Raw genomic sequence first — 24,462 nt, forward strand, 5'->3', positions numbered from 1 at the left:
CTGTCGGATGTCATCGGTACCATAACGACCTCCCACAATGAGCAAACAGCAGCGATGGGGGAAACGTCGTGAACCCCACCGCACTGCATCATCATACCTCGTGACGTTATACCCTGTGGCAGCTTGTCATTACACTTTGGCTGGGGCCTAGACTTTGACTCAACATTGACAGAAATTATTTACAATGCGTATTTTTATTCTTGGTTCTTTCGGTAAAGTCACCACGTAGAAGGGAAACAATAAAATAATAAAAATCTAAAACAATCAAATGTATCACGACGTTTCGACTGCAACACAAGAAGCAATCATCATCAGGTGTGAAAACCACAGGAATAAATTTGAAAACCACAGCAAGAAAATTTCAAATTGTTCTTGCTGTGGTTTTCACACCTGATGATGATTGCTTCTTGTGTTGCAGTCGAAACGTCGTGAGAATTTTATTGTTTTATATTTTTATTATTTTATTGTTTCCCTTCTACATGGTGACTTTACCGAAAGAACCAAGAATATGAATCCCTGCAGTCACGAAAGCTTTAAATCAAAATTTAATGCATATTTTGTTTTTCTGAACAAAAATACGAGCGTGTTGTGCGTTGAATCCTAGGGTCAGAGTCTATGCCACACGTGCAGTCTCAAGTTACCTATTGACAACTTTTACTCAGCCTACCCTGTCAAATCCCATCCATGTTCACTTTACTGGACTTCACCCAAGCTCGACTGCCAAGGTCTACACAAGTCTCACAATTTATCGATTAAATCGTTTTCGTGACTGCAGGGATTCAACTTCTTGGATTATTTCGGTAAAGTCACCACGTAGAAGGGAAATAATACAATAAAAATAATATTTGATTATGTTTTATTTGTATTATTTACATAGAAGGGAATTAATAAAATAATAAAAACTAAATCATCTTTTATTATGTTTTATATGTATTACTTATGTAGAAGGGAAATAATAAAATAATAATATTTTTTATTTGTATTACTTATGTAGAAGGGAAATAATAAAATTAAAACAAAATAAAATATTTTTATTGTTTTATAAATTAATAAAAATAAAACAAGATAAAATAATATTTTATTATGTTTTATTTTTATTTTTTACGTAGAAGGGAAATAATAAAGTTAAAACAAAATAAAATAATATTTTTATCGTTTTATAAAATAAAAATAAAACAAAATAAAATAATATTTTATTACGTTTTATAAAGTAATAAAATATAATATTTTATAAAGTTGTATTTTTATTATTGTATTATTTCCCTTTAAGGTGACTGAAAGAACCCACAAGTAGTAGTAGTGGTCTAACAATATTCTATTCACACATCCCACCTGACACAGCAGGTCCATGACTAACACCCTCAGGACGTAGCTGCAAGCCGTAACTGGCCCCGGTGCGCGTGTTGGACAATAGTAATAGGTTTTACCCTTTTAACTGGCACAAAAAACTGACACCTTTATACAAGGCATCATGTCTGCAATAACCACAACACAAGCAGTCAAAATGCAAACAAAAAGACAACTCTGATAATAATATTGGCACTGTCCTTGAATTTGATTGGTCCACACCCGAGACGGCTTTTCTTAGAGCCTAGTCTCCACTGATGTTGGACCAGAAGACGCCAAAAGCTGTACAACACCAGTGGAGACTAGGCTCTAAAGAAAGCCGTCTCGGGTGTGGACCAATCAAATTCAAGGACAGTGAATATTATTATCAGAGTTGTCTTTTTTGTTTGCATTTTGACTGCTTGTGTTGTGGTTATTGCAGACATGATGCCTTGAATAAAGGTGTCAGTTTTTTGTGCCAGTTAAATGGGTAAAACCTATTATTATATCTTGTTACTGGCAAAGGAGGTCTCATAGTGTTGGACAATCTTCCTTTCTCCTCGTTGTGCAAGCATGCCGATGTCTCCATCGCCAACAGCGGGACGGGAAGGGGTGGGACACAATGAGCAAGAGGTGGCGAGTTCCCACCGTCTCAACAAGAAGTGAATGTCACCCGTCGGGGGGGGGGGGGTTTGACGCCGCCACCTGAAAGTAACAACCGTAGCTGCTCGATCTTCTTTGGTCCTTTCGGTAAAGTCACCACCACGTAGAATGAGAATAAAATAATAAATTGATAAAATAAAATAACACAGTAAAAATTCTCACGACGTTTCGGCCACAACACAAGCGGCCTTCATCAGGTGAAGGGACGAGACTGTCTGGAGGACAGCGCTGCAGTGAACACGAGGACAGCGCTGGAGCGAACACGTGTTCGCTCCAGCACTGTCCTCCAGACAGTCTCGTCCCTTCACCTGATGAAGGCCGCTTGTGTTGTGGCCGAAACGTCGTGAGAATATTATTGTGTTATTTTATCAATTTATTATCCTTGCAGTCACGAAAGCTTTAAATCGACAATTTAACTGTAGCTCGAGTTTCATCATCTCGCTCGCTACAAAACCAAACATGCGCTCGTTCTCATCTCTGAATGCGTCGTTTCTTGAATTGCATCATTTCTGCTGTTGCTGCTGCTTGAAATAGAATGGGCTAATGGAGGTTAAGGGGAGGCAGAGTGTGGAACGAGTCGTAATGGGGAATCATGGGAAAAGTGGCACGCTTGGGTCTCCTGTTAATGTCTTTTTCTGAAATAAAGTGGTTGAAATATTTAAAAAATTACCTTTGAAAAATTGACTACACGGGTAAGAAATACACTGCTAGGTGTTTGAGTAGAGTGCAACAATGGTTATTGCTACACTGCCACCCACAAGGTCAGCCCAACAGCCTATAGCACGCCCATGTGTGGTGGACGTCTGCCCAAGATCCAGGCCGAGGCCTGCTTCACTTGCGAGATCGGGCACATTCCGGGGTCATCTAAATACCCAACTCTATGCGGTACACCGTCACACCGAAACCCTATCAGACCGTACCCACACCACGAAGCACACCGCCCGACACCATTACACAACACCGCACCAACATCGCACGACACCACAATGCCGTGCCACCGCAACGGGGCGTTTCACGACAATTTGTGAGCTCCGCCAACACTCGTTTGAGATTATTACAACGATAAGCCCTGTTAAAATTAAACATTGCGTTTTACCAACCTGTCCACGTGACGCGACCGGAACCGCTGACTTACCTGTGACCGAGGGACATGTCTTCACGTTAACGTGCGCTTACTTACAACGTTACCAACGGACAATCTCCACGCAGTCATCGACCCCGGGAAGCCCGCAGGTTGACAAAGTGCCGTCGAAGCAACTCCATGGACGCCTGCCGCTCCCTCTGCAGCTCGTCGCGCGTCCACCAGAGTCCGGCCTGCAGTTCAGCCAGCGCGCATTTGTAGCGCAGCCCCATCTTCCCGTGCAGGGCCTCCTCCTTCAGCAAAGACTCCTGAGACTTCACTTCCTGTTCCAGCGCCCTCAGCTGCTGCCGCTGCCGCAGCCACGCCGAGTGAAGGTCCCTGCGGCACCGTGACGCCTGGCGCTGGGTTGCACTCACAACCTTCACAAGCAAACACAACCTGCGTTACAATCTCAACCTTCACAAGCAAACAACCTGGGTTACACTCACAACCTTCACAAGCAAACACAACCTGCGTTACACTCACAACCTTCACAAGCTAACAACCTGGGTTACACTCACAACCTTCACAAGCAAACACAACCTGCGTTACACTCGCAACCTTCACAAGCAAACACAACCTGCGTTACACTCACAACCTTCACAAGCAAACACAACCTGCACTACACTCACAACCTTCACAAGCAATCACAACCTGCGTTACACTCACAACCTTCACAAGCAAACACAACCCGCGTTACACTCGCAACCTTCACAAGCAAACACAACCTGCGTCACACTCACAACCTTCACAAGCAAACACAACCTGCGTTACACTCACAACCTTCACAAGCAAACACAACCCGCGTTACACTCACAACCTTCACAAGCAAACACAACCTGCGTTACACTCACAACCTTCACAAGCAAACACAACCTGCGTTACACTCACAACCTTCACTAGCAAACAACCTGCGTTACACTCACAACCTTCACAAGCAAACACAACCTGCACTACACTCACAACCTTCACAAGCAAACACAATCTGAGTTACACTCACAACCTTCACAAGCAAACACAACCTGCACTACACTCACAACCTTCACAAGCAAACACAACCTGCGTTACACTCACAACCTTCACAAGCAAACACAACCCGCGTTACACTCACAACCTTCACAAGCAAACAACCTGGGTTACACTCACAACATTCACAAGCAAGCAACCTTGCGTTACAGTTGTGAGCAGATTAACGCGAAAATTCCCCAAGCATTAACGTTTGCAAACCAACCTATCTATGTTGATGCTATGAGATACTAACCTTCACTAAGTATGTTTTATATTCTGATTCGCACGGTTGCCTACGTACGGCGCAAAAGACGTTCAACATACTTATATATAAAATTATTTTCCCATATTTAACCTTACTTCAGTCTACAGGGCCTCTTCTACTTACACACGAGTTAGATTCCCGAGGTCTGTTCGTAAGTCGATTTGTTCAAAAGTCCAACATTACTCCTGTCGATTCCCAACGTGTTGTACGGCGTGTACACTCAACACGGGGAATGGGTTTACAAGTTGTGTAATCTCCTGTAGATGTAGATGCCAACTTGGGAGGTTGAACTTACGAATCTCGGTCCGAACAGGCCGACTGGACATACGGACAGGGGTTTGTTCTTATCGCTGAAAGTTCGTAAGTAGAATGTTTGTAAGTAGAGGAGTCCCCGGATACCACGATGTTAATTACGTGCGTGAAATAGCGCTCAACAAAGCCCCCCACACTGAGTCTGGAGACTTTTTCTGGAGCGTGCCGCTTTGCAATTCTTCTTTGCCGACACCAACAAGTGTTTGGGCTCCGTGTGGGGAAACAAAAATGACAGCACGCAGAGAAACCCCACAAGTACAAAAGTGTCACACTAAACACCACCATATTCCGAACCGCTGAAGGTTTTAGAATTCAAGTACTAACCGCGTTCGACCCTGCTTAGCCTCTGAGATCCGATGAGATCAGGTACATTTAGTGTGATTTGGTAACAGGCAGAATTTTAATTTTTGTTTTTTTACGGAAAGGAAATGCACGCAAAGCCCTTCATCAATCTACTGGATGGATGAGGCCCTGTCCACGCCACGGAGTTCGTGCGGGGTTATTTGACCATACTTCGCCAGAATGGTCAACGAGACTTTCTGAAGGCGAGGAGCATGGACGTGGGATGCAGCGAGCAGCCCCGCCGTGAGTCCTTGGCACAATCCACACTCAACCCGCTTAGCTTCTTAGATATGACAAAATCGGGCGCATTATGGGCATATTCAGTCACATGTCATACTTAGACCATTCAGTTCCGTCAAAACACATCGGGCGAGGAGAGAGCAACGCGATAGATCAGGGGTCACCAAACTTTTTTCACAGCGGGCCGGATAACTGATAGAATGACGAGCGCAGGCCGCAAAATCATTCTGTTCAATACTTGGGGGCGGGAAAGATGCGTGTTTGTGTTGCCATGGAAACCATGGTAACGTGTTGCCATGACGTTGCCATGGAAACCACGGTAACGTCAGAGCGTAGGCGGAGCTACCACGAGCCGGGGAAGTACTTGGGATGGCGCGAAATAAGCAAACGTTACAATAAACAAGAACATCTAGATACAATAATTTACAATTTAATATAATAAATTTAAGGCACATAGCAGTCAGGAGGTCTCTGCACGCGTGAAGATCTCCTAGTATTCTAAACATAATATTTAAATTTAAATTGTATCACAACGTCTCGTGTTCCATACGTTTTATCAACCAAATTCAAGCACCGTCGGCGGGCCTGATGGACTTACGTCGCGGGCCGGATCCGGCCCGCGGGCCGTAGTTTGGTGACCCCCGCGATAGATTACGTTACAATGCTTCCTCTCACCTCCTGCAGGGCTCCAAGCGACTTCTCAAGCTGCTGCACCTCACGCTCGAGCTTCCGGCAGCGCGTCGCCCGCCCGTCCGCCTCCTGCCGAGCGGCCAAACCCACCCTCAGGTCGTTCTGCAGGCACTCGCAGCGAGCCCTCGGCTCGCCCCCGGCCGCTTCCGACGCGCTCGGCGCGGGCTTCGGCCCGCGAACCCGCGCCGCGTCGTCGTCGTCCTTCCTCCTCCCTCCGCCGTCCCGCCTCAAGGCGGCCGCGTCCTCCTCGCCCCGCGAGCGCCTCGCCCCCGTCGCCAGCTCCTCGACGCCCACGCCGCCCGCGCGCCTCTCCGACTCGCGAGGGGACCCCGTGGAGTCGTCTCGCGCGGCACCGGCGGCGGCGGCGGCTCCCTCGGGGTACTCGCGGCCGACGACGACGCCGGCGCCTCGTTCCGGCCGGGCTCCACGCGCCGCCACCGCCGCCGCCTCCGCCGCCGCCTGTTCTCCGGACACGGTGCGTCAACGTCCTTCGGGCGCCGCGCTCGGCCCTGGCGAGCCTGTTCCCCCGCCGCCGGCAAAGTCAGCGGCCCGCCGCCGCCGAGGAGGCCGTCCGAGGTGCAGGCGTGCCCGGCGGGGAACAGGTCTTCTCCCGCCCAGTGGTTCAGGCGGCGTCTCGCGGTGCGAGGGACATTCATGGTCACGGGACGTGATTTGGGAAAGGCAAATGGGACCTCTCGTCAGTCGGCTCGTTCGGCTCAAAGTTGACGGTGGGTCACGCCGTCCCTTAAAAGGCAAACAAAAAAACCACGACCATTTCATTCCCTTCAACGTGACTTTACCGAAAGAGCCAAGAATATGAATTAATGCAGTCACGAAAGCTTTAAATCAAAATAACAACCTCGGCGCGTTTCGTATTAAAACTGGCGGCAATGCTTTTGCGGTATTCGAGTCACGACTTCCAGATGACGACGGCAAGCGACGCGCTCCGGACTGCGCTTCTGCGGCCGTCTGGAACGCTCTTCCCTTCCGACGTCAGGAAGCCACCGGAGCTATGCCACTTGTTAATTCGTCTCGATTGACAAACTCGTTTCTCTAGTTCTAGATTTGAAGCTTTCGTGACTGCAAGGATCCATACTGTTTGGTTCTATTCGGTAAAGTCACGTAGGTAAAATATAAAACAACAAAAATCACGACGTTTCGGCCACAACACAAGTGGCCTTCATCAGGTGAAGGGACCAGACTGTCTCGAAGACTTTCACTCCAGCGCAGTCTTCGAGACAGCCTGGTCCCTTCACCTGATGAAGGCCGCTTGTGTTGTGGCCGAAACGTCGTGATTTTTGTTGTTTTATTTTTTACCTACGTGACTTTAACGAATAGAACCAAAGAGTATCATTTCTTTAGAAGTGCTTCTGCTGTGTCTAGCTTGTTTGTCCTTCCTCCCACCCCCGCACCTCCGATTATCGCGGTTGGCTACGTACGGTGCAAAAGAAGTTCAACGTAGACGTGCGGTCGATCATCGATAATGATAATCCGACCGCTTCGTGGGGCGTGTGGATGCGCCGGATTTTAAATACCGACGGATAATCACTGTGCACGGACTGTACTCACTGTGCCCGGACTGGACTCACTGTGTCTGTGATGGACTCACTGTCCACGGACTGGACTCATTATCTTCTTTGGTTCTTTCGGTAAAGTCACGTAGAATGAGAATAAAATAATAAATTGATAAAATAAAATAACACAATAGTGAGAATATTATTGTGTTATTTTATTTTATCAATTTATTATTTTATTCTCATTCTACGTGACTTTACCGAAAGAACCAAAGAAGATGAATCATTGCAGTCACGAAAGCTTTAAATTGGACTCATTATGCCCGGACTGTACTCACTGTGTCTGTGATGGACTCACTGTGTCTGTGATGGACTCACTGTACCCAGACTGGACTCACTGTGCCCGGACTGGACTGACTGTGCCCGGACTGGACTCACTGTGTCTGTGATGGACTCACTGTGCCCGGACTGGACTCACTGTGCCCGGACTGGACTCACTGTGTCTGTGATGGACTCACTGTGTCTGTGATGGACTCACTGTGCACGGACTGGACTCATTATGCCCGGACTGTACTCACTGTGTCTGTGATGGACTCACTGTACCCAGACTGGACTCACTGTGCACGGACTGTACTCACTGTGCCCGGACTGTACTCACTGTGTCTGTGATGGACTCACTGTACCCTGGACTGGACGCACTGTGCCCGGACTGTACTCACTGTGTCTGTGATGGACTCACTGTGTGATGGACTCACTGTGTCTGTGATGGACTCGCTGTGTCTGTGATGCACTCACTGTGTCTGTGATGGACTCACTGTGTCTGTGATGGACTCACTGTACCCAGACTGGACTCACTGTGCACGGACTGTACTCACTGTGCCCGGACTGTACTCACTGTGTCTGTGATGGACTCACTGTGTGATGGACTCACTGTGTCTGTGATGGACTCGCTGTGTCTGTGATGCACTCACTGTGTCTGTGATGGACTCACTGTACCCAGACTGGACTCACTGTGCACGGACTGTACTCACTGTGCCCGGACTGTACTCACTGTGTCTGTGATGGACTCACTGTACCCTGGACTGGACGCACTGTGCCCGGACTGGACTCACTGTGTCTGTGATGGACTCACTGTGTGATGGACTCACTGTGTCTGTGATGGACTCGCTGTGTCTGTGATGGACTCTATGTGTCTGTGATGGACTCACTGTGATGGACTCACTGTGTCTGTGATGGACTCACTGTGTCTGTGATGGACTCACTGTGTCTGTGATGGACTCGCTGTGCCCCGGACTGGACTCACTGTGTATGTGATGGACTCGCTGTGTCTGTGATGGACTCACTGTGCCTGTGATGGACTCACTGTGTTTGTGATGGACTCACTGTACCCGGACTGGACTCACTGTACCCGGACTGGACTCACTGTACCCGGACTGGACTCACTGTGCCCGGACTGGACTCACTGTACACGGACTGGACTCGCTGTGCCCCGGACTGGACTCTCTGTACCCCGGACTGGACTCTCTGTACCTGGACCGCGTGGTTTCGTGGTTTTGGTTTTGCCGGGAAACTCGCTGAGCTGACGCTTGCCGTCGCAAGCCAATCGCCGCATCGATTCCTCGACATCTAAAGTCGGCGCGATTCCTCCCCGTCGAATCCTGCTTGATGAGAAATCGACCAATCGCCGAAGAGATTCTACGTCCCGCGCCCGGCGATTTTCGACCGTCGCTGAATCGACCATCGCGATTCCATGAGGCGACTCCGACCTCCGCCGACTCCGTGGCCCACGGGCAAGGCGGCCGCCGCTTTCCTGGTGACCACACGGAGCAGCAGGAGGGCCTGGGTCGTGCGCCAGGGAGGCTGGGTGAGACACGCGCTGTGGAAACGTGACACGACCTGCTGTGGACACGCGCCACCTGCTGTGGACACGTGACACCACCTGCTGTGGACACGTGACACCTGCTGTGGACACGTGCCACCCGCTGTGGACACGTGCCACCTGCTGCTGGTGCACACACAGAGACACACACACAGAGACACACACACACACAGAGACACACACACACACAGAGATACACACACACAGACACACACACACAGAGACACACACACACACAGAGACACACGCACAGAGACACACAGAGACACACAGACACACAGAGACACACACACAGAGACACACGCACACAGACACACACACACACAGACACACAGAGATACACACACACAACACACAGACACACAGAGACACACACACAGAGACACACGCACACAGACACACACACACAGAGACACACAGACACACAGAGACACACACACAGACACACACAGAGACACACGTACACACAGAGACAACAACAACAACCGCCATTCGCCACTAAGTGGCGGTGACGTCACCACGATGCTTGTGCCAGGCTATGTGCACCGTGAGGCCACGTGAAGTGTCGAACGCCCGCTGGCAGGAGGTCACTGGGCAGACCCAGGTGCCACGGGTCGACTGACTGAGATGACTGGCTGATGCACGACCTGTGCCCCCTACTGTGCCAACCTGCTGTGCTTTAGCCACCTGGCGCTCCGCTCGTTGTTCTGAGCGTCGCTCCTCCGCCCTCCGTTGTTGTTGGAGGGCGACTGCCTCCAACTGCCCAGTAGCATCCTTCACGAGCCTCCTCCACAGAGGCCGATCTTGACACCGCTGGTACCAGTCATCGGCAAGTCCACTCAGCTCCACGTCCTCCTGTACCACATCACTCCATCTCTTCTCTAGCCCGTGCCGCGCCCGCTTAGCCCCCTCAATCCGGCCAAACAAAAGCTGTTTCGGCATGCGGTGGCTGGGCATGCGGGCTACATGACCCAGCCATCGCAGCCTTGCCTGCCGGAGGAGCTCACCGATGGGACCCTGCCCAGATCTTTCAAGGATTTGTGAGCTCCTCACACAATCCAGTCTGGTTAAACCCAGGATGGATCGTAGGCAGGCCAGGCTAAATGTTTCTAACCGGCGAAGATGTTCCATTAGGGGGGTCCACGTTTCGCAAGCGTAGAGAAGGGAGGGAATGACCGTGGCCGAGAAGACCTGAAGCTTAGTGCGGAGCAACAGACCAGGTAGCTTCCACACAGCGTTACGCAACCGATGAAAAGATATTGCCGCTCGACTGATTCGGAGTGAGACCTCTGCTGTTAAACTGGAGCCAGTCATAAGCACACTGCCCAGGTATGGGAAACTCTCCACTCTCTCCACAACTGCCCCATCACCGATTGGGAGTTGTGGGGGTGGAGTGTCCGATGGTACAAAATACCCAGGCAGGTGCTTAGTTTTGGTGGGGCTGATGGTAAGGCCCCACCTCTTAGTGGCATGCTCCAGTCTCAGCAGCAGCGTCTCCAACTCCACCTCAGACTGAGCAGCTATTACCAAATCATCAGCATACATAACGTGGTTGAGCAATAGGGAGCCATCCCTTGACCGCACCCGGGCATCGATTAGCCTCCCATTATATCTGTACCATATGGAGATTCCCCCGGTACAGCTATTGAAGGTTTCACGAACTACGTGGTCAAAGTAGATGTTAAATAATGTGAAATAATGTGGGAGCCAGAGGACATCCCTGTCGAACCCCAAGGTGTACAGGGAATGGCTCTGACTCCCGGCCACGTAGTTTTACCCGGGCCCACTCACCATCATGAAGGTCCAGAATGATCGTGAGCAGAGGGTCAGGTACTCCAAAAGCACGAAGAACGACCCAGAGCCCAGGCCTACTGATGGTATCATAGGCCTTCACCAGGTCAATAAAGCAGAGATGTAGGTCTTGTTGGAATTCCCTAGACCTCTGCTGTAGCAGACGGACAGAAAATATGGCATCTGTGCAGGACCACCCTTTCCTGAAACCGCATTGGGGCTCCGCAAGCCTCTCCTCAGCGTGCCTGGCAAGGCGATGCTGAATAATCCTTGCCAGGACCTTTCCTGGCACACTGAGGAGTGAGATGCCCCTATAGTTGTTACAGTCTGTGCGGTCCCCCTTCTTAAAAAGGGGGACCACCAGGGCATCCTTCCAATCCTGCGGAACCCGTCCAGTGGTCCAGACTGTTGTTATGATGTCATATAGGGCAGTCTGTGCACAAACGCCACCCTCCCTCAGCATTTCGCTTGGGAGATCATCTCTGCCCGCTGCCTTTCCTGGTCTCAGACTCCGGATCGCCTTCAGTACTTCCTTAACAGATGGCACCTCAGCCAGCCACTCACACGGGGTGACTTCTTCCAATATTTGAGGCACCGCAGCCTCATCCTCACTTTGTGCCACGATGTTTTCCTGGCTGAGGGATTTTCCCTCCCCCAGGACCTCACAGAAATGCTCAGCAAATCTGCAAACATGTTCCTGGGGGTCGGAGATTGGATCACCGTTTTTTCCCCTAATGATGGTAATAGGTGTGGCGCTGCAGGTTACTTTTTTGATGGAGTTAAATAGAGATTTGTGATCACGGGCCACTGAGGCAGACTCCATCTCCTCAGCAACCCGCGACCACCACCCATCCTTGCAGCGCCTCACGGCTCTCCGAACCTCCGAGCGAAGGCTGCGGTAAGCCTCCTCATTCTCTGACGTGGGATTCTGTAGCCGATAGCAGTGGGCCTGTCGCTTTTTCTCAACCATCCTGAACACCTCCTCTGTCAGCCAGGGTCTCTGGGGAGGTCTGGACCGCGTACCCAAAGCAGCCATTGCAGCTGCATGAGTCACAGTCCTAAACCTCGCCTATTTACCCTCGACATCAGGAGGAATCGGGGACGATGCCAATCCCAGCCGCAAGCGATGATGAAATTCTCGCTTGCAACTTTCATCAGATAACTGAGACCAGGCCACTTTAGGTCAGAATGGGGTCCTGGGTGTACACCCACCACCGGAGTGGAAGAATGGCAGGCGCATCTTACAGATGACTAGTCGATGGTCAGAGGGCAGATCAGCTCCACGGTAGGTCCTGGTGTCAAGGACATGGGCTCGCATCCGCTGGTCCGTCACTATGTAGTCCAGCACACACACACAGAGACACACACACAGACAACACACAGAGACACACACAGATACACACACACAGAGACACAGACAGAGACACACACAGAGACACAGACACAACACAAATGTCTCCCCGTGTAGTCTCCCTGACGGGCTGCGTGAGGCTGACAGAGCCCGCGCGTCTTTGTGGGCCTCAGGCTGTGAGGGCGAGAGGTCGGCTCCACTCTCTCACTCACCGCCCCCGTTGTGTCGCTCGCTCTCGTTCACGTTTTTGTTTTATTATAGTCGTAGTAGTTGTTGATATTACAGTATTAGTTATTATAGCAGTTCATGTTTTATTACTATTGTAATTGTTTATATTATTGCTGTTGTAAGTTGTTGATGTTATTATTAGTGTTATAGTTATGATTGTAGATGTTGTTGTTATTATAGTAGTAGTTATACTTATGATTATAGATGTTGTGGTGATGGTGGTGCTGGTTGTTAGTCTCCTCAGAACACACAGCCGCCTTCTCCCGCCAAAACGCGACACTTTGGTGGAGGGAGAGGGTCGTGGGCGAAACCAACACGGGCAGCGGGCGAGGGAGGGGTGAATGCCACCGGCAAACTTAAATTGTTTTAATTTAGGGGGGTACACAGCAAACCCCACCGTTCACTAACGCCAGCGAGCCCCTCTTGCTTCTTTTCGCTATGGATGAAATAATTAAACATCAAACAAATTCGCTACATTTATTCAGCGCGTCTTGAGTTTTGATGCTTTTCATACCCCTCCCCCTCTTCCGGGCTATGCTTGGTATAGTCTGAAACGCAGCAGCGCCTTATCTAGTCTATGCTATTTACCATGGGCCTTAATCGGGCTATGAAATAAAGTTCAATGTCACGTGCAATGGAGCTGACCAATTAAAAAAAACACCCACAAAATATCAACACCACGTGACTCGTGGTGGGAGGGGGGTTGCCATCTTGGTAAGGGAGAAGCCACCACACACCCCCCTACCCAAGATGACCGCCCAAACGTTGTTTGACTGGTTGTTGGGGAGAACCTCTGATAGCCAATAGCGACTATTAGGCGACTATTCACACTCGACTATTGCGGAGCTGTAGAAGCCCATCACGCTTTTACCCCGTCGTGGTCTTTGCGCAGGCAAAGTGAGTTCTCAGGCCCGTACGGGCGTACAGCCGTTTCAATACGGGCAAACAACAATACAAATCCGTGTCGATTTGTTTGTGTTTCTTCCTTGTGATGGGACTTGGTAGGATTAACGTTGAGATTTATAAGGGGCACGGGGTGATCAGTAAGGTCTGAATTGGTCTGTAATAAGGTAGGACACTGATAAAGGGTTGACAGCTGTGTAGTGTATAGTGTAGTATAATGTATAGGATGAACGTTGAGATTTATAAGGGGCACGGGGTGATCGACAAGGTCTGAATTGGTCTGTAATAAGGCAGAGCGCCGATAAGGGGTTGACAGCTGTGTAGTGTATAGTGTAGTATAATGTATAGGATGAACGTTGAGATTTATAAGGGCCACGGGGTGATCAGTAAGGTCTGAGTTGGTCTGTAATAAGGTAGGGCACTGATAAGTGGTTGAGAGTTATGCTACTGACACTAACGGTGTGACTATGCATATGTAGTCGTTCAGAGTGTTCAACGTCGGCCTGGGTGCTGCGGTCGTCCAGGCGGGCACCGTTCTGGCCCACGCAGCGGCCGCGTGTCGCGGGAAGGCCGGCGAGGCGACCACAGATGTCTCGTGGCCACGGTGAAGCGGAGGAGCGAGCCGGGCGAATCATGGATGGACGCGCTGCGTTGCAAGAATTCCGATTTTATCCGGCGAGCGGCGGGGCGAATTTTCAAAACATTTTCAGTCAGGGTAAATATGACACTTTGGCCGCACGTCCCTGATGGCAGCACCGCATTGACACGGGCAACGCCGCTTCCGTACGCCAGAATTCACACGGGCTCAGTCGTCAGGAGGAGGACCACGTTCGCCACTGCGGTCGACGAGGGGAGCTCACGTTGGTCCCGTTAAGAAACACGATGGGAGTCTGCGGCTTCGCGCGGATTTACGCCAATTGAACAAGGTCTCCGTGGCAGATGCACACCCGCTCCCACGGTTGGACAATTCATTGGATGCCCTGTCGGCCGTGTGGGTTTTCTACCACACTTGACTTGTCGTCGGGGTGTTGGCAGTTGCCTCTTGATGAGAGCTCTAAACCAAATCCTGTGTTCTGAACACCTCGGGCTCTAAATTTTGATTTAAAGCTTTCGTGACTGCAGTGATTCATATTCTTAGCTCTTTCGGTAAAGTCACGTTGAAGGGAAACAATAAAATAATAAAATATATATATAAATAAAAATTCTCACGGCGTTTCGACCATAACGCACACGGTCATCATCAGTTTGTGTTATGGTCGAAACGTCGTGAGAATTTGTATTGTTTATATATATATTTTATTATTTTATTGTTTGCCTTCAACGTGGTGACTTTACCGAAAGAGCTAAGAACACCTCGGGCTCTGTTCCAGTTTAATTGTCTCCCGATGGGACTCCACTCGGCTCCTGTCATGTTCCAGCGACTCACGCAGCTGGTCCTAGCAGGCCTCCAATGGGACTCGCGCCTCGTTTATTTGGACGACGTGATCGTCTTCGGACGCACGTTCCAGGAGCAGCTGCAGCGGCCGCGATCGGTGTTTGTTCAAAGTTCGGGCGGCCAATCTTACGTTTAAACCACAGTCAAGTGTCACCTCCTGCAGACATCGGTTCGCTACTTGGGGCGCGTCGTCAGCGAGTCCGGGGATAGCCACGGACCCCAACAAAACTGCGTGCGTGCGCAACATGGCCAACCCCCACGTCGGTGGGTGACGTTTGCAGATTTGTCGTATTACCGCCGCTTTGTGCCCAAATTTTGCAAAAATTGCAAACCGCTCCACGCTCTCACCGCGAAAAGGCCAAAGATTTCGGTGGGGGGGGGGGGGGGTGGAGGAGGAGGAAACCTCGTTTGTCGCGCCGGGGGACGGCCTCGTGACTGCTTTGTGATGTCATACACCAACGTGCATTGAGGCCCTTGTAAGGACTGCTTTGTGACGTCATACACCAACGTGCATTGAGGCCCTTGTAAGGACTGCTTTGTGACGTCATACACCAACGTGCATTGAGGCCCTTGTAAGGACTGCTTTGTGACCTCATAAACCAACGTGCATTGAGGCCCTTATAAGGACTGCTTTGTGACGTCATACACCAACGTGCATTGAGGCCCTTGTAAGGACTGCTTTGTGACGTCATACACCAACGTGTATTGAGGCCCTTGTAAGGACTGCTTTGTGACGTCATACACCAACGTGCATTGAGGCCCTTGTAAGGACTGCTTTGTGACGTCATACACCAACGTGCATTGAGGCCCTTATAAGGACTGCTTTGTGACATCATACACAAACACACCACATCCGGGGGCTCGCTCTAATGAGTTGAAAAACATTCCAAGGGGCAATTCAGTGGCCCTGTATCTACACAAGTTTTTTGGGACGACCTCCGGAGGGAGAAATACAAGTGCGCATTAACTTATTGTCCAAGGGATAGGCTGACCGGGTGTTCAACTCCCCCCACTCGCCTCGGCACTCTCGCAGGCCAATGGCAATTTCTGGTTCGGACTGCAGAAGGTTGGAATCGCACCACCAGGAGCAGGCAACAAGCAGCAGTGGTAGTGGTGGATGGATGAATTTTTATTATGAACGGGTGTTGATTTACCTTGCATCAACACCATCATCAACATCACTAACAACATTCAAAACATCATCAACATCAAAATCATTAACACCATCTTCAACATCATCAACATCGTCTCTCTCTCTGTCTCTTTGTGTCTCTCTGTGTATATCTCCCCGTCTCTTTCCCCATGCCTCTCCCTATCCATCTCTCTGTGTGGCCATGTATCTCTCTGTCTCTCTGTGTCTCCGCTGTCTCTGTGTCTCTGTATTTCTCCCCGTCTCTTTCCCCATGCCTCTCCCTATCCGTCTCTCTGTGTGGCCATGTATCTCTCTGTCTCTCTGTGTCTCCGCTGTCACTGTGTCTCTCTCTCTATTTCTCCCCATCTCTTTCCCCATGTCTCTCCGTCTCCAACTCTCTCTCTCTCTGTCTCTCCATGTCTCTCTCTGTCTCCCTGTCTGTGTCTATCTCGCTTTCGGTTTGAGCGGTCGATGTCCCGCAGAGGGCGGTGGAAATGATAAAACATTTTTTTTTTTTACAATGAACATTAAGTAAATACAATTAAACATCCCGGCATCGAGTTGCAGTTTGTAAAATTAACTCTCAAATTACGATTCTCGCTACGCATCATCACACGGCGGATATACGCACAATCGTCGTGTTCGGCAAAGGAATGACAAATCCTCTTCAAGTCAAAATATTAAAATATGATCGCCCGTGAAGAACCAACGGTGAACGAGCAGTTAACAATGAACACCGGCAAAGTGGCTCAGTGGAAAAGGGGGCCAGATTCAATCCCTGGTTGACTCAGCCCATCATCATCACAACTAAAGTGAGCACCACTCTGCAGGGAAGTGAACCTGCAGTGTGCCACAGCTACCGCGCTCCTTTCCTCTCGCACATCCAGCCCTCTCACTATCTCCTTCATTTCTACCCCACACCTCTCCCTCCCTCCCCCCCGCTCACCCTCTCCTTACAGCACCCCGTGTCCCTCTCACTCTCTCCCTCCCTCCCTCTCCTGGCCTCCCTCAGGGCTCCTAATCGGAACGAATCTCCCCAACAATCTCAACAGACCCCTCTGCCTCTCTCCCTCTCCACCTCCTCTCCCGCCCTCCCTCTCTCCACCTCCTCTCCCACCCTCCCTCTCTCCACCTCCTCTCCCGCCCTCCCTCTCTCCACCTCCTCTCCCACCCTCCCTCTCTCCACCTCCTCTCCCGCCCTCCCTCTCTCCACCTCCTCTCCCGCCCTCCCTCCCGCTCTCTCCCTGTCGGTTCCTAATCGGCACGACCCTTCCCGGCAGCCCCACGGCGCCCACGGCCGCGGCGATCTGCCGCAGCGTCCGTCTCTGCTCCGCCGCCGCCCCCGTCTGTGGCCGCCCCCCCTCCACGTCCCGGCGGCCTCCCTCTCTCGCTCTCCCCACCTCTCGCCTCGTCGCCTCCACCGCCCTCTCCACCAGTCTGTCGACCGTCCTCTCGTTCGCCCTCGCGGCAATATCAAACCGAGCTTGCTGCGCCTCGGTCCTTGGCCGCGAGTCGCCGACCCTCTGATCCACTCGCCTCCTCGCGTCTGCCTGTCTGTCCCACGCAGCCCTCTCCGCCTCCAGCCTCTCTCTCCCCGCCTCCTCCCTGTTGAGCGTCCTCTCTTCGCCAATGGCTCGTCTCACCCACGCCGTCAGCAGCCTGGCTCTCTCCGCGTTGGGCATCGCCATCTCCACGTCCTCCCCGCGGGGCACCGACCGGTTCACCAGCCTCCTCACGGGCATCTCTCTCCGCCACTGGTCCCTGTCTGCGATGAGCCCCTGTCGGGCCCGCACGCCCGCAGCAGCCGGCTCTCTCCTCGGCTCCCTCTCGACCCCCCTCTCTCCCCCTCGCCTCGCTTCCTCCTCCCTGCCGCGTCCTCTCCTCGCTCCCCCTCCCCTCTCCATGGCGCTCCTCTGGATGCCGCTTCGGCCCACACACGCTTCCCGTACCGTCACAAACATCGCCATCATCGTCAAAACACACGTACACACACAGATACACACGCAGATACATACACACACACACAGACACACACACAGATACACACGCAGACAAACACATGTAACAATAACCGCCATTCACCACTAAGTGGCGGTGATGTCACCACGACGCTTGTGCCAGGCAATGTACACCCTGAGGCCACGTGAAGTGTCGAACGCCCGCTGGCAGGAGGTCACGGGGCAGACCCAGGTGCCACGGGTCGACTGACTGAGATGACTGGCTGATGCACCACCTGTGCCCCCTACTGTGTCAACCCGCTGTGCTTTAGCCACCCGGCGCTCCGCTCGTTGTTGTGAGCGTCGCTCCTCCGCCCTCCGTTGTTGTTGGAGGGCGACTGCCTCCAACTGCCCAGTAGCGTCCTTCACGAGCCTCCTCCACAGAGGCCGATCTTGACACCGCTGGTACCGGTCATCGGCAAGTCCACTCAGCTCCACGTCCTCCTGTACCACATCACTCCATCTCTTCTCTAGCCCGTGCCGCGCCCGCTTAGCCCCCTCAATCCGGCCGAACAGAAGCTGTTTCGGCATGCAGTGGCTGGGCATGCGGGCTACATGACCCAGCCATCGCAGCCTTGCCCGCCGGAGAAGCTCACCGATGGGACCTTGCCCAGATCTTTCAAGGATTTGTGAGCTCCTTGCCAGGACCTTTCCCGGCACACAGACACACACACAGACACACACTCACAGACACACACACAGACACACACAGACACACACACAGACAACGCAAACCGCTACACTGCAATGAGTTACGCTTCCACGTGCAAGGACCACGTGACAAATTTGACGTCACAGCACCAACTTACCCGCTTGAGGCTGAGTCGACCTAGGGAAGGGCCCAGGAGTGCTGCTGCTGCTGGTGGCCGTGAGCGGGAGTCGAACTCGGCTCGCGCGCTCAACGACTGCGCGTGTTGGGGAAGGGGCGCACCTCTGGTTGGCTGTCCCGGTCACGTGACACACTTTTAACCAATCCGTGCAACCTACATTTGTGAGGGGCGCACCTCTGGTTGGCTGTCCCGGTCACGTGACGCACTTTAACCAATCCGTGCAACGTACACGTTTGGTGAGGGGCGCACCCTCTGGGTTGGCTGTCCCGGTCACGTGGCACACTTTAACCAATCCGTGCAACGTACAATTTTGGTGAAAACGTACCTCTGGTTGGCTGCTTCGTTCCGGTCACGTGACGCACTTCAACCAATCCGTGCCGCGTTAGCAGCACTAACGACAGAGCTGGGTGATTGTATTTATTATGGCTGTTACACATTTCACTCTTGTAGAGTGGCAATGTCGTTAGTGCAAGGCAGAGTTGGTAGTTAATTGTAGTGTAATTATTTTTTACAATTTTGTACAAGTAACATGATAAAGCGTTATCTTTCAGCTAACCAGAGTTTTGATGAGCATTAAGAGATTCACATTTGTATGCAGCCTCTGGCAAAGAGGCATCTGTGGGGGGCTAATGCCCCCCTCCCCACTACGTGGGGGGGGCTGATCTCCCCCTCTCCCCTCCCCATTACTTGAGGGGGGGCTGATCTCCCCCTCCCCACTACGTGTGGGGGGGGGGCTGATCTCCCCCCTCCCCACTACGAGGAGGGGGGGGCTGATCTCCCCCTCCCCACTACGTGTGGGGGGGGGGGCTGATCTCCCCCTCCCCGCGAGCGGGTGGGGTGTGACGTCAGTGCCCCCCACTCAACAAGGCTGTGCCACAACACGTATTGAGTACAATTCTTAAAGATTGTGTGTCTTGTGTGTGTGCGTTGTTCCTCAAGGCTGGGATTTAGAATGAAACCGTGCGAATTTTCACCGTGTTCATAGTGTCATCTTCATTGGAAGCTTCCTTCATTAACAGAATTTCCCAGCTTGTTGAGAGAAACATCAAATAGTCCACTCAACACAAATACAGCTGTGTAACTTTAATAACGCACGTTGATATTTAGCGCCTGCTAATGATGCCAGGGCTGGGCACACAGGAAGGAGTTTGTGCAACAGCGTTGTGTAACAGTCTGAATGTGTACATCATAGCCTGTCAAAGACTTGGTGGTGGTGATGGTGGTGAGGGTGGTGGTGGTGAGGGTGGTGAGGGTGGTGGTGGTGATGGTGGTGTAGGTGATGATGGTGGTGGTGATGATGATGGTGGTGAGGGTGGTGGTGGTGGTGAGGGTGGTGGTGATGGTGGTGAGGGTGGTGGTGATGGTGGTGAGGGTGGTGGTGGTGAGGGTGGTGGTGGTGGTGATGGTGGTGATGGTGGTGAGGGTGATGGTGAGGGTGGTGGTGATGGTGGTGGTGAGGGTGGTGGTGGTGAGGGTGGTGGTGGTGAGGGTGGTGGTGGTGGTGATGGTGGTGAGGGTGATGGTGATGGTGGTGGTGGTGAGGGTGGTGGTGATGGTGGTGAGGGTGGTGGTGATGGTGGTGATGGTGGTGGTGAGGGTGGTGGTGATGGTGGTGGTGATGGTGGTGGTGGTGAGGGTGGTGGTAGTGATGGTGGTGATGGTGGTGAGGGTGGTGGTGATGGTGGTGGTGAGGGTGATGGTTGTGGTGAGGGTGGTGGTGATAGTGGTGGTGATGGTGGTGGTGGTGATGGTGGTGGTGAGGGTGGTAGTAGTGATGGTGGTGGTGATGGTGGTGGTGGTGATGGTGGTGATGATGGTGGTGGTGAGGGTGGTGGTGGTGATGGTGGTGAGGGTGGTGAGGATGGTGGTGATGGTGGTGGTGGTGAGGGTGGTGGTGATGGTGATGATGATGGTGGTGAGGGTGGTGGTGATGGTGGTGATGGTGATGATGATGGTGGTGAGGGTGATGGTGATGGTGGTGGTGATGATGGTGGTGGTGATGATGATGGTGATGGTGGTGATGGTGGTGATGATGATGGTGATGATGATGGTGGTGATGGTGGTGCTGGCAAGGGGGTTGACAGGCCTCATCAACATCTGGGTCTATGCAGGAGGACCATAAACCCCTCACGCAGACTCTGGGTCATCCTCGCCGCGGCTACAGTCAAAACCACCCAACACAAAGGTGATCACTGCATCATCATCATAATTACAACAATAATAATAACAATAATAATAACAATAATAGGGGTGGGGGGTTCCCCTTTTTTTCTGGCAACAAAACTGAAACCTTTTTACAAGGATTCATGTCGCTACATTAACCACAATACCTGCAGTCAAAATGTAAACAAAACACAAACACTATGATAATATGTACGTGGCATTGTCCTTCAAACTGATTGGTCCACACCTGATGATGATTGCTTCTTGTGTTGCAGTCGAAACGTCGTGAGAATTTTATTGTTTTATATTTTTATTATTTTATTGTTTCCCTTCTACGTGGTGTACACAAACAGTGTGATTAACATGGTGTACACACACAGTGTGATTAACATGGTGTACACACACAGTGTGATTAACATAGGTGTACACACACAGTGTGATTAACATGGTGTACACACAGTGTGATTAACATAGGTGTACACACACAGTGTGATTAACATAGGTGTACACACACAGTGTGATTAACATAGTGTATACACACAGTGTGATTAACATAGGTGTACACACACAGTGTGATTAACATAGGTGTACACAGACACACAGTGTTACTATTATGATAGGCTCATCTTGCCTTAGCAGTAGCGTGACATCAGACGCTGAGTTTGTATTGTATTTTTCTCAAGCAGCTTTGATTTAGCCCAGCTAATTGACCCCGCGGTGTGAAAGTGGTAACTCTACATGTGTGGCTTGCCAGAGGCAGTCTTCACTGCAGTGAGCATTGGTGATGATACCACACTGATGAGTCTGATCAATGACTAAATGGGCCTAGAGTTACCCATCTCTGTATTGGTGATGATACCACACTGATGAGTCTGATCAATGACTACATGGGCCTAGTTACCCATCTCTGTATTGGTGATGATACCACACTGATGAGTCTGATCAATCACTAAATGGGCTTAGAGTTAACCATCTCTGTATTGGTGATAATACCACACTGATGAGTCTGATCAATGACTACATGGGCCTAGAGTTACCCATCTCTGTATTGGTGATGATACCACACTGATGAGTCTGATCAATGACTAAATGGGCCTAGAGTTACCCATCTCTGTATTGGTGATGATACCACACTGATGAGTCTGATCAATAACTACATGGGCCTAGAGTTACCCATCTCTGTATTGGTGATGATACCACACTGATGAGTCTGATCAATGACTACATGGGCCTAGTTACCCATCTCTGTATTGGTGATGATACCACACTGATGAGTCTGATCAATCACTAAATGGGCTTAGAGTTACCCATCTCTGTATTGGTGATAATACCACACTGATGAGTCTGATCAATGACTAAATGGGCCTAGAGTTACCCATCTCTGTATTGGTGATGATACCACACTGATGAGTCTGATCAATGACTAAATGGACCTAGAGTTACCCATCTCTGTATTGGTGATGATACCACACTGATGAGTCTGATCAATGACTACATGGACCTAGAGTTACCCATCTCTGTATTGGTGATGATACCACACTGATGAGTCTGATCAATGACTAAATGGGCCTAGTTACCCATCTCTGTATTGGTGATGATACCACACTGATGAGTCTGATCAATCACTAAATGGGCTTAGAGTTACCCATCTCTGTATTGGTGATAATACCACACTGATGAGTCTGATCAATGACTACATGGGCCTAGAGTTACCCATCTCTGTATTGGTGATGATACCACACTGATGAATCTGATCAATCACTAAATGGGCTTAGAGTTACCCATCTCTGTATTGGTGATGATACCATACTGATGAGTCTGATCAATGACTACATGGGCCTAGAGTTACCCATTTCTGTATTGGTGATGATACCACACTGATGAGTCTGATCAATGACTACATGGGCCTAGTTACCCATCTCTGTATTGGTGATGATACCACACTGATGAGTCTGATCAATCACTAAATGGGCTTAGAGTTAACCATCTCTGTATTGGTGATAATACCACACTGATGAGTCTGATCAATGACTACATGGGCCTAGAGTTACCCATCTCTGTATTGGTGATGATACCACACTGATGAGTCTGATCAATGACTAAATGGGCCTAGAGTTACCCATCTCTGTATTGGTGATGATACCACACTGATGAGTCTGATCAATGACTACATGGGCCTAGTTACCCATCTCTGTATTGGTGATGATACCACACTGATGAGTCTGATCAATCACTAAATGGGCTTAGAGTTACCCATCTCTGTATTGGTGATAATACCACACTGATGAGTCTGATCAATGACTACATGGGCCTAGAGTTACCCATCTCTGTATTGGTGATGATACCACACTGATGAGTCTGATCAATGACTAAATGGGCCTAGAGTTACCCATCTCTGTATTGGTGATGATACCACACTGATGAGTCTGATCAATGACTAAATGGGCCTAGAGTTACCCATCTCTGTATTGGTGATGATACCACACTGATGAGTCTGATCAATGACTAAATGGGCCTAGAGTTACCCATCTCTGTATTGTGCTACCTGACAGTCGGTCAGATTTGCTCAGATTTATTTTGACAGTGACCAAAGGTAAGAGAACCACAATGCACTGCTTAAGAAGAAACCGTTGGTGTTTATTCGCAAGTAAAACATGATTTTACAACCTGTGCTGTTATGATCGGATTTTTTCGTCAATTGCAGGTTTAACTAGTCTTTGATGGTGATATTAAAGGAATTACCAACACTGGATCAGGACCACAAATACGAATATCATGCCATGATCGTTTGAGCAGGAAGACAGTTTTATCAGTAACACAATTTTCTCTAGATTAATAGTCTAAAACAATGAATGATTCCCTTGTCTCACATGCAAGAGATAATTCTGAATCTAAATGCTGTCACCCAGTCACACACAGGATTAAATGTGCCCATTTAAAGTGTACATAATTATCCACAATGAAATTACAGCATTACACCTGTCCGTAGCAGCATCTTTCACATGTCGATGCAGAAAACTGCGAACCTGACTTTGCCATCCCTACAATTTCACGTAATTTCATTAATACACATTCTTTCTGAGAGATGCATAAGTGACAAGGTCGCAATATATAAAAACAAGTAGCAGAGAGTTCGCACTGTTTAATGGAAGTGTCTGGGTGGCTTTGGGCTAACACTATGCCCCGCAACAGAGACATGAGATTGGTACAAATTCCACGCATGGTTATTTTTTTCTCCTCAATTCTTTTAACGGCTAAACAGATGGCACATTA

At 50.3% G+C, this 24,462-nt stretch overlaps 1 protein-coding gene across 1 annotated transcript; it reads right to left on the reverse strand.

Moving 5' to 3' along the window:
• Nucleotides 1-1,248: 1,248 nt before the first annotated feature.
• Nucleotides 1,249-19,118, reverse strand: LOC142910724 (uncharacterized). Its single transcript, XM_076060120.1, has 4 exons — nt 19,006-19,118; nt 17,371-18,138; nt 5,952-6,430; nt 1,249-3,489 (listed from the first exon to the last, which is right to left on the reverse strand). The coding sequence occupies exons 2-4, from the start codon at nt 18,101-18,103 to the stop codon at nt 3,199-3,201; spliced, it is 1,503 nt and encodes a 500-aa protein (XP_075916235.1). The 5' UTR covers nt 18,104-18,138; nt 19,006-19,118; the 3' UTR covers nt 1,249-3,198.
• Nucleotides 19,119-24,462: the final 5,344 nt, after the last annotated feature.

Source organism: Petromyzon marinus, unplaced genomic scaffold (genome assembly GCF_048934315.1).
Source record: "Petromyzon marinus isolate PM22_M1 ecotype Great Lakes invasive population unplaced genomic scaffold, UKy_Petmar_22M1.pri1.0 PM_G_Scaffold_15, whole genome shotgun sequence".
Classification (NCBI taxonomy): Eukaryota; Metazoa; Chordata; class Hyperoartia; order Petromyzontiformes; family Petromyzontidae; genus Petromyzon; species Petromyzon marinus.

Excerpts from the sequence above, each read along its gene's own strand:
- LOC142910724 (XM_076060120.1), bottom strand. The coding sequence starts at position 18,103 with ATGGAGAGGGGAGGGGGAGCGAGGAGAGGACGCGGCAGGGAGGAGGAA. Across the intron at positions 6,431-17,370 it reads AGGAGGTGGAGAGAGGGAGG|AACAGGCGGCGGCGGAGGCG; the intron begins GTGGGAGAGGAG and ends CCGTGTCCGGAG. Across the intron at positions 3,490-5,951 it reads CGCTTGGAGCCCTGCAGGAG|GTTGTGAGTGCAACCCAGCG; the intron begins GTGAGAGGAAGC and ends TTGCTTGTGAAG.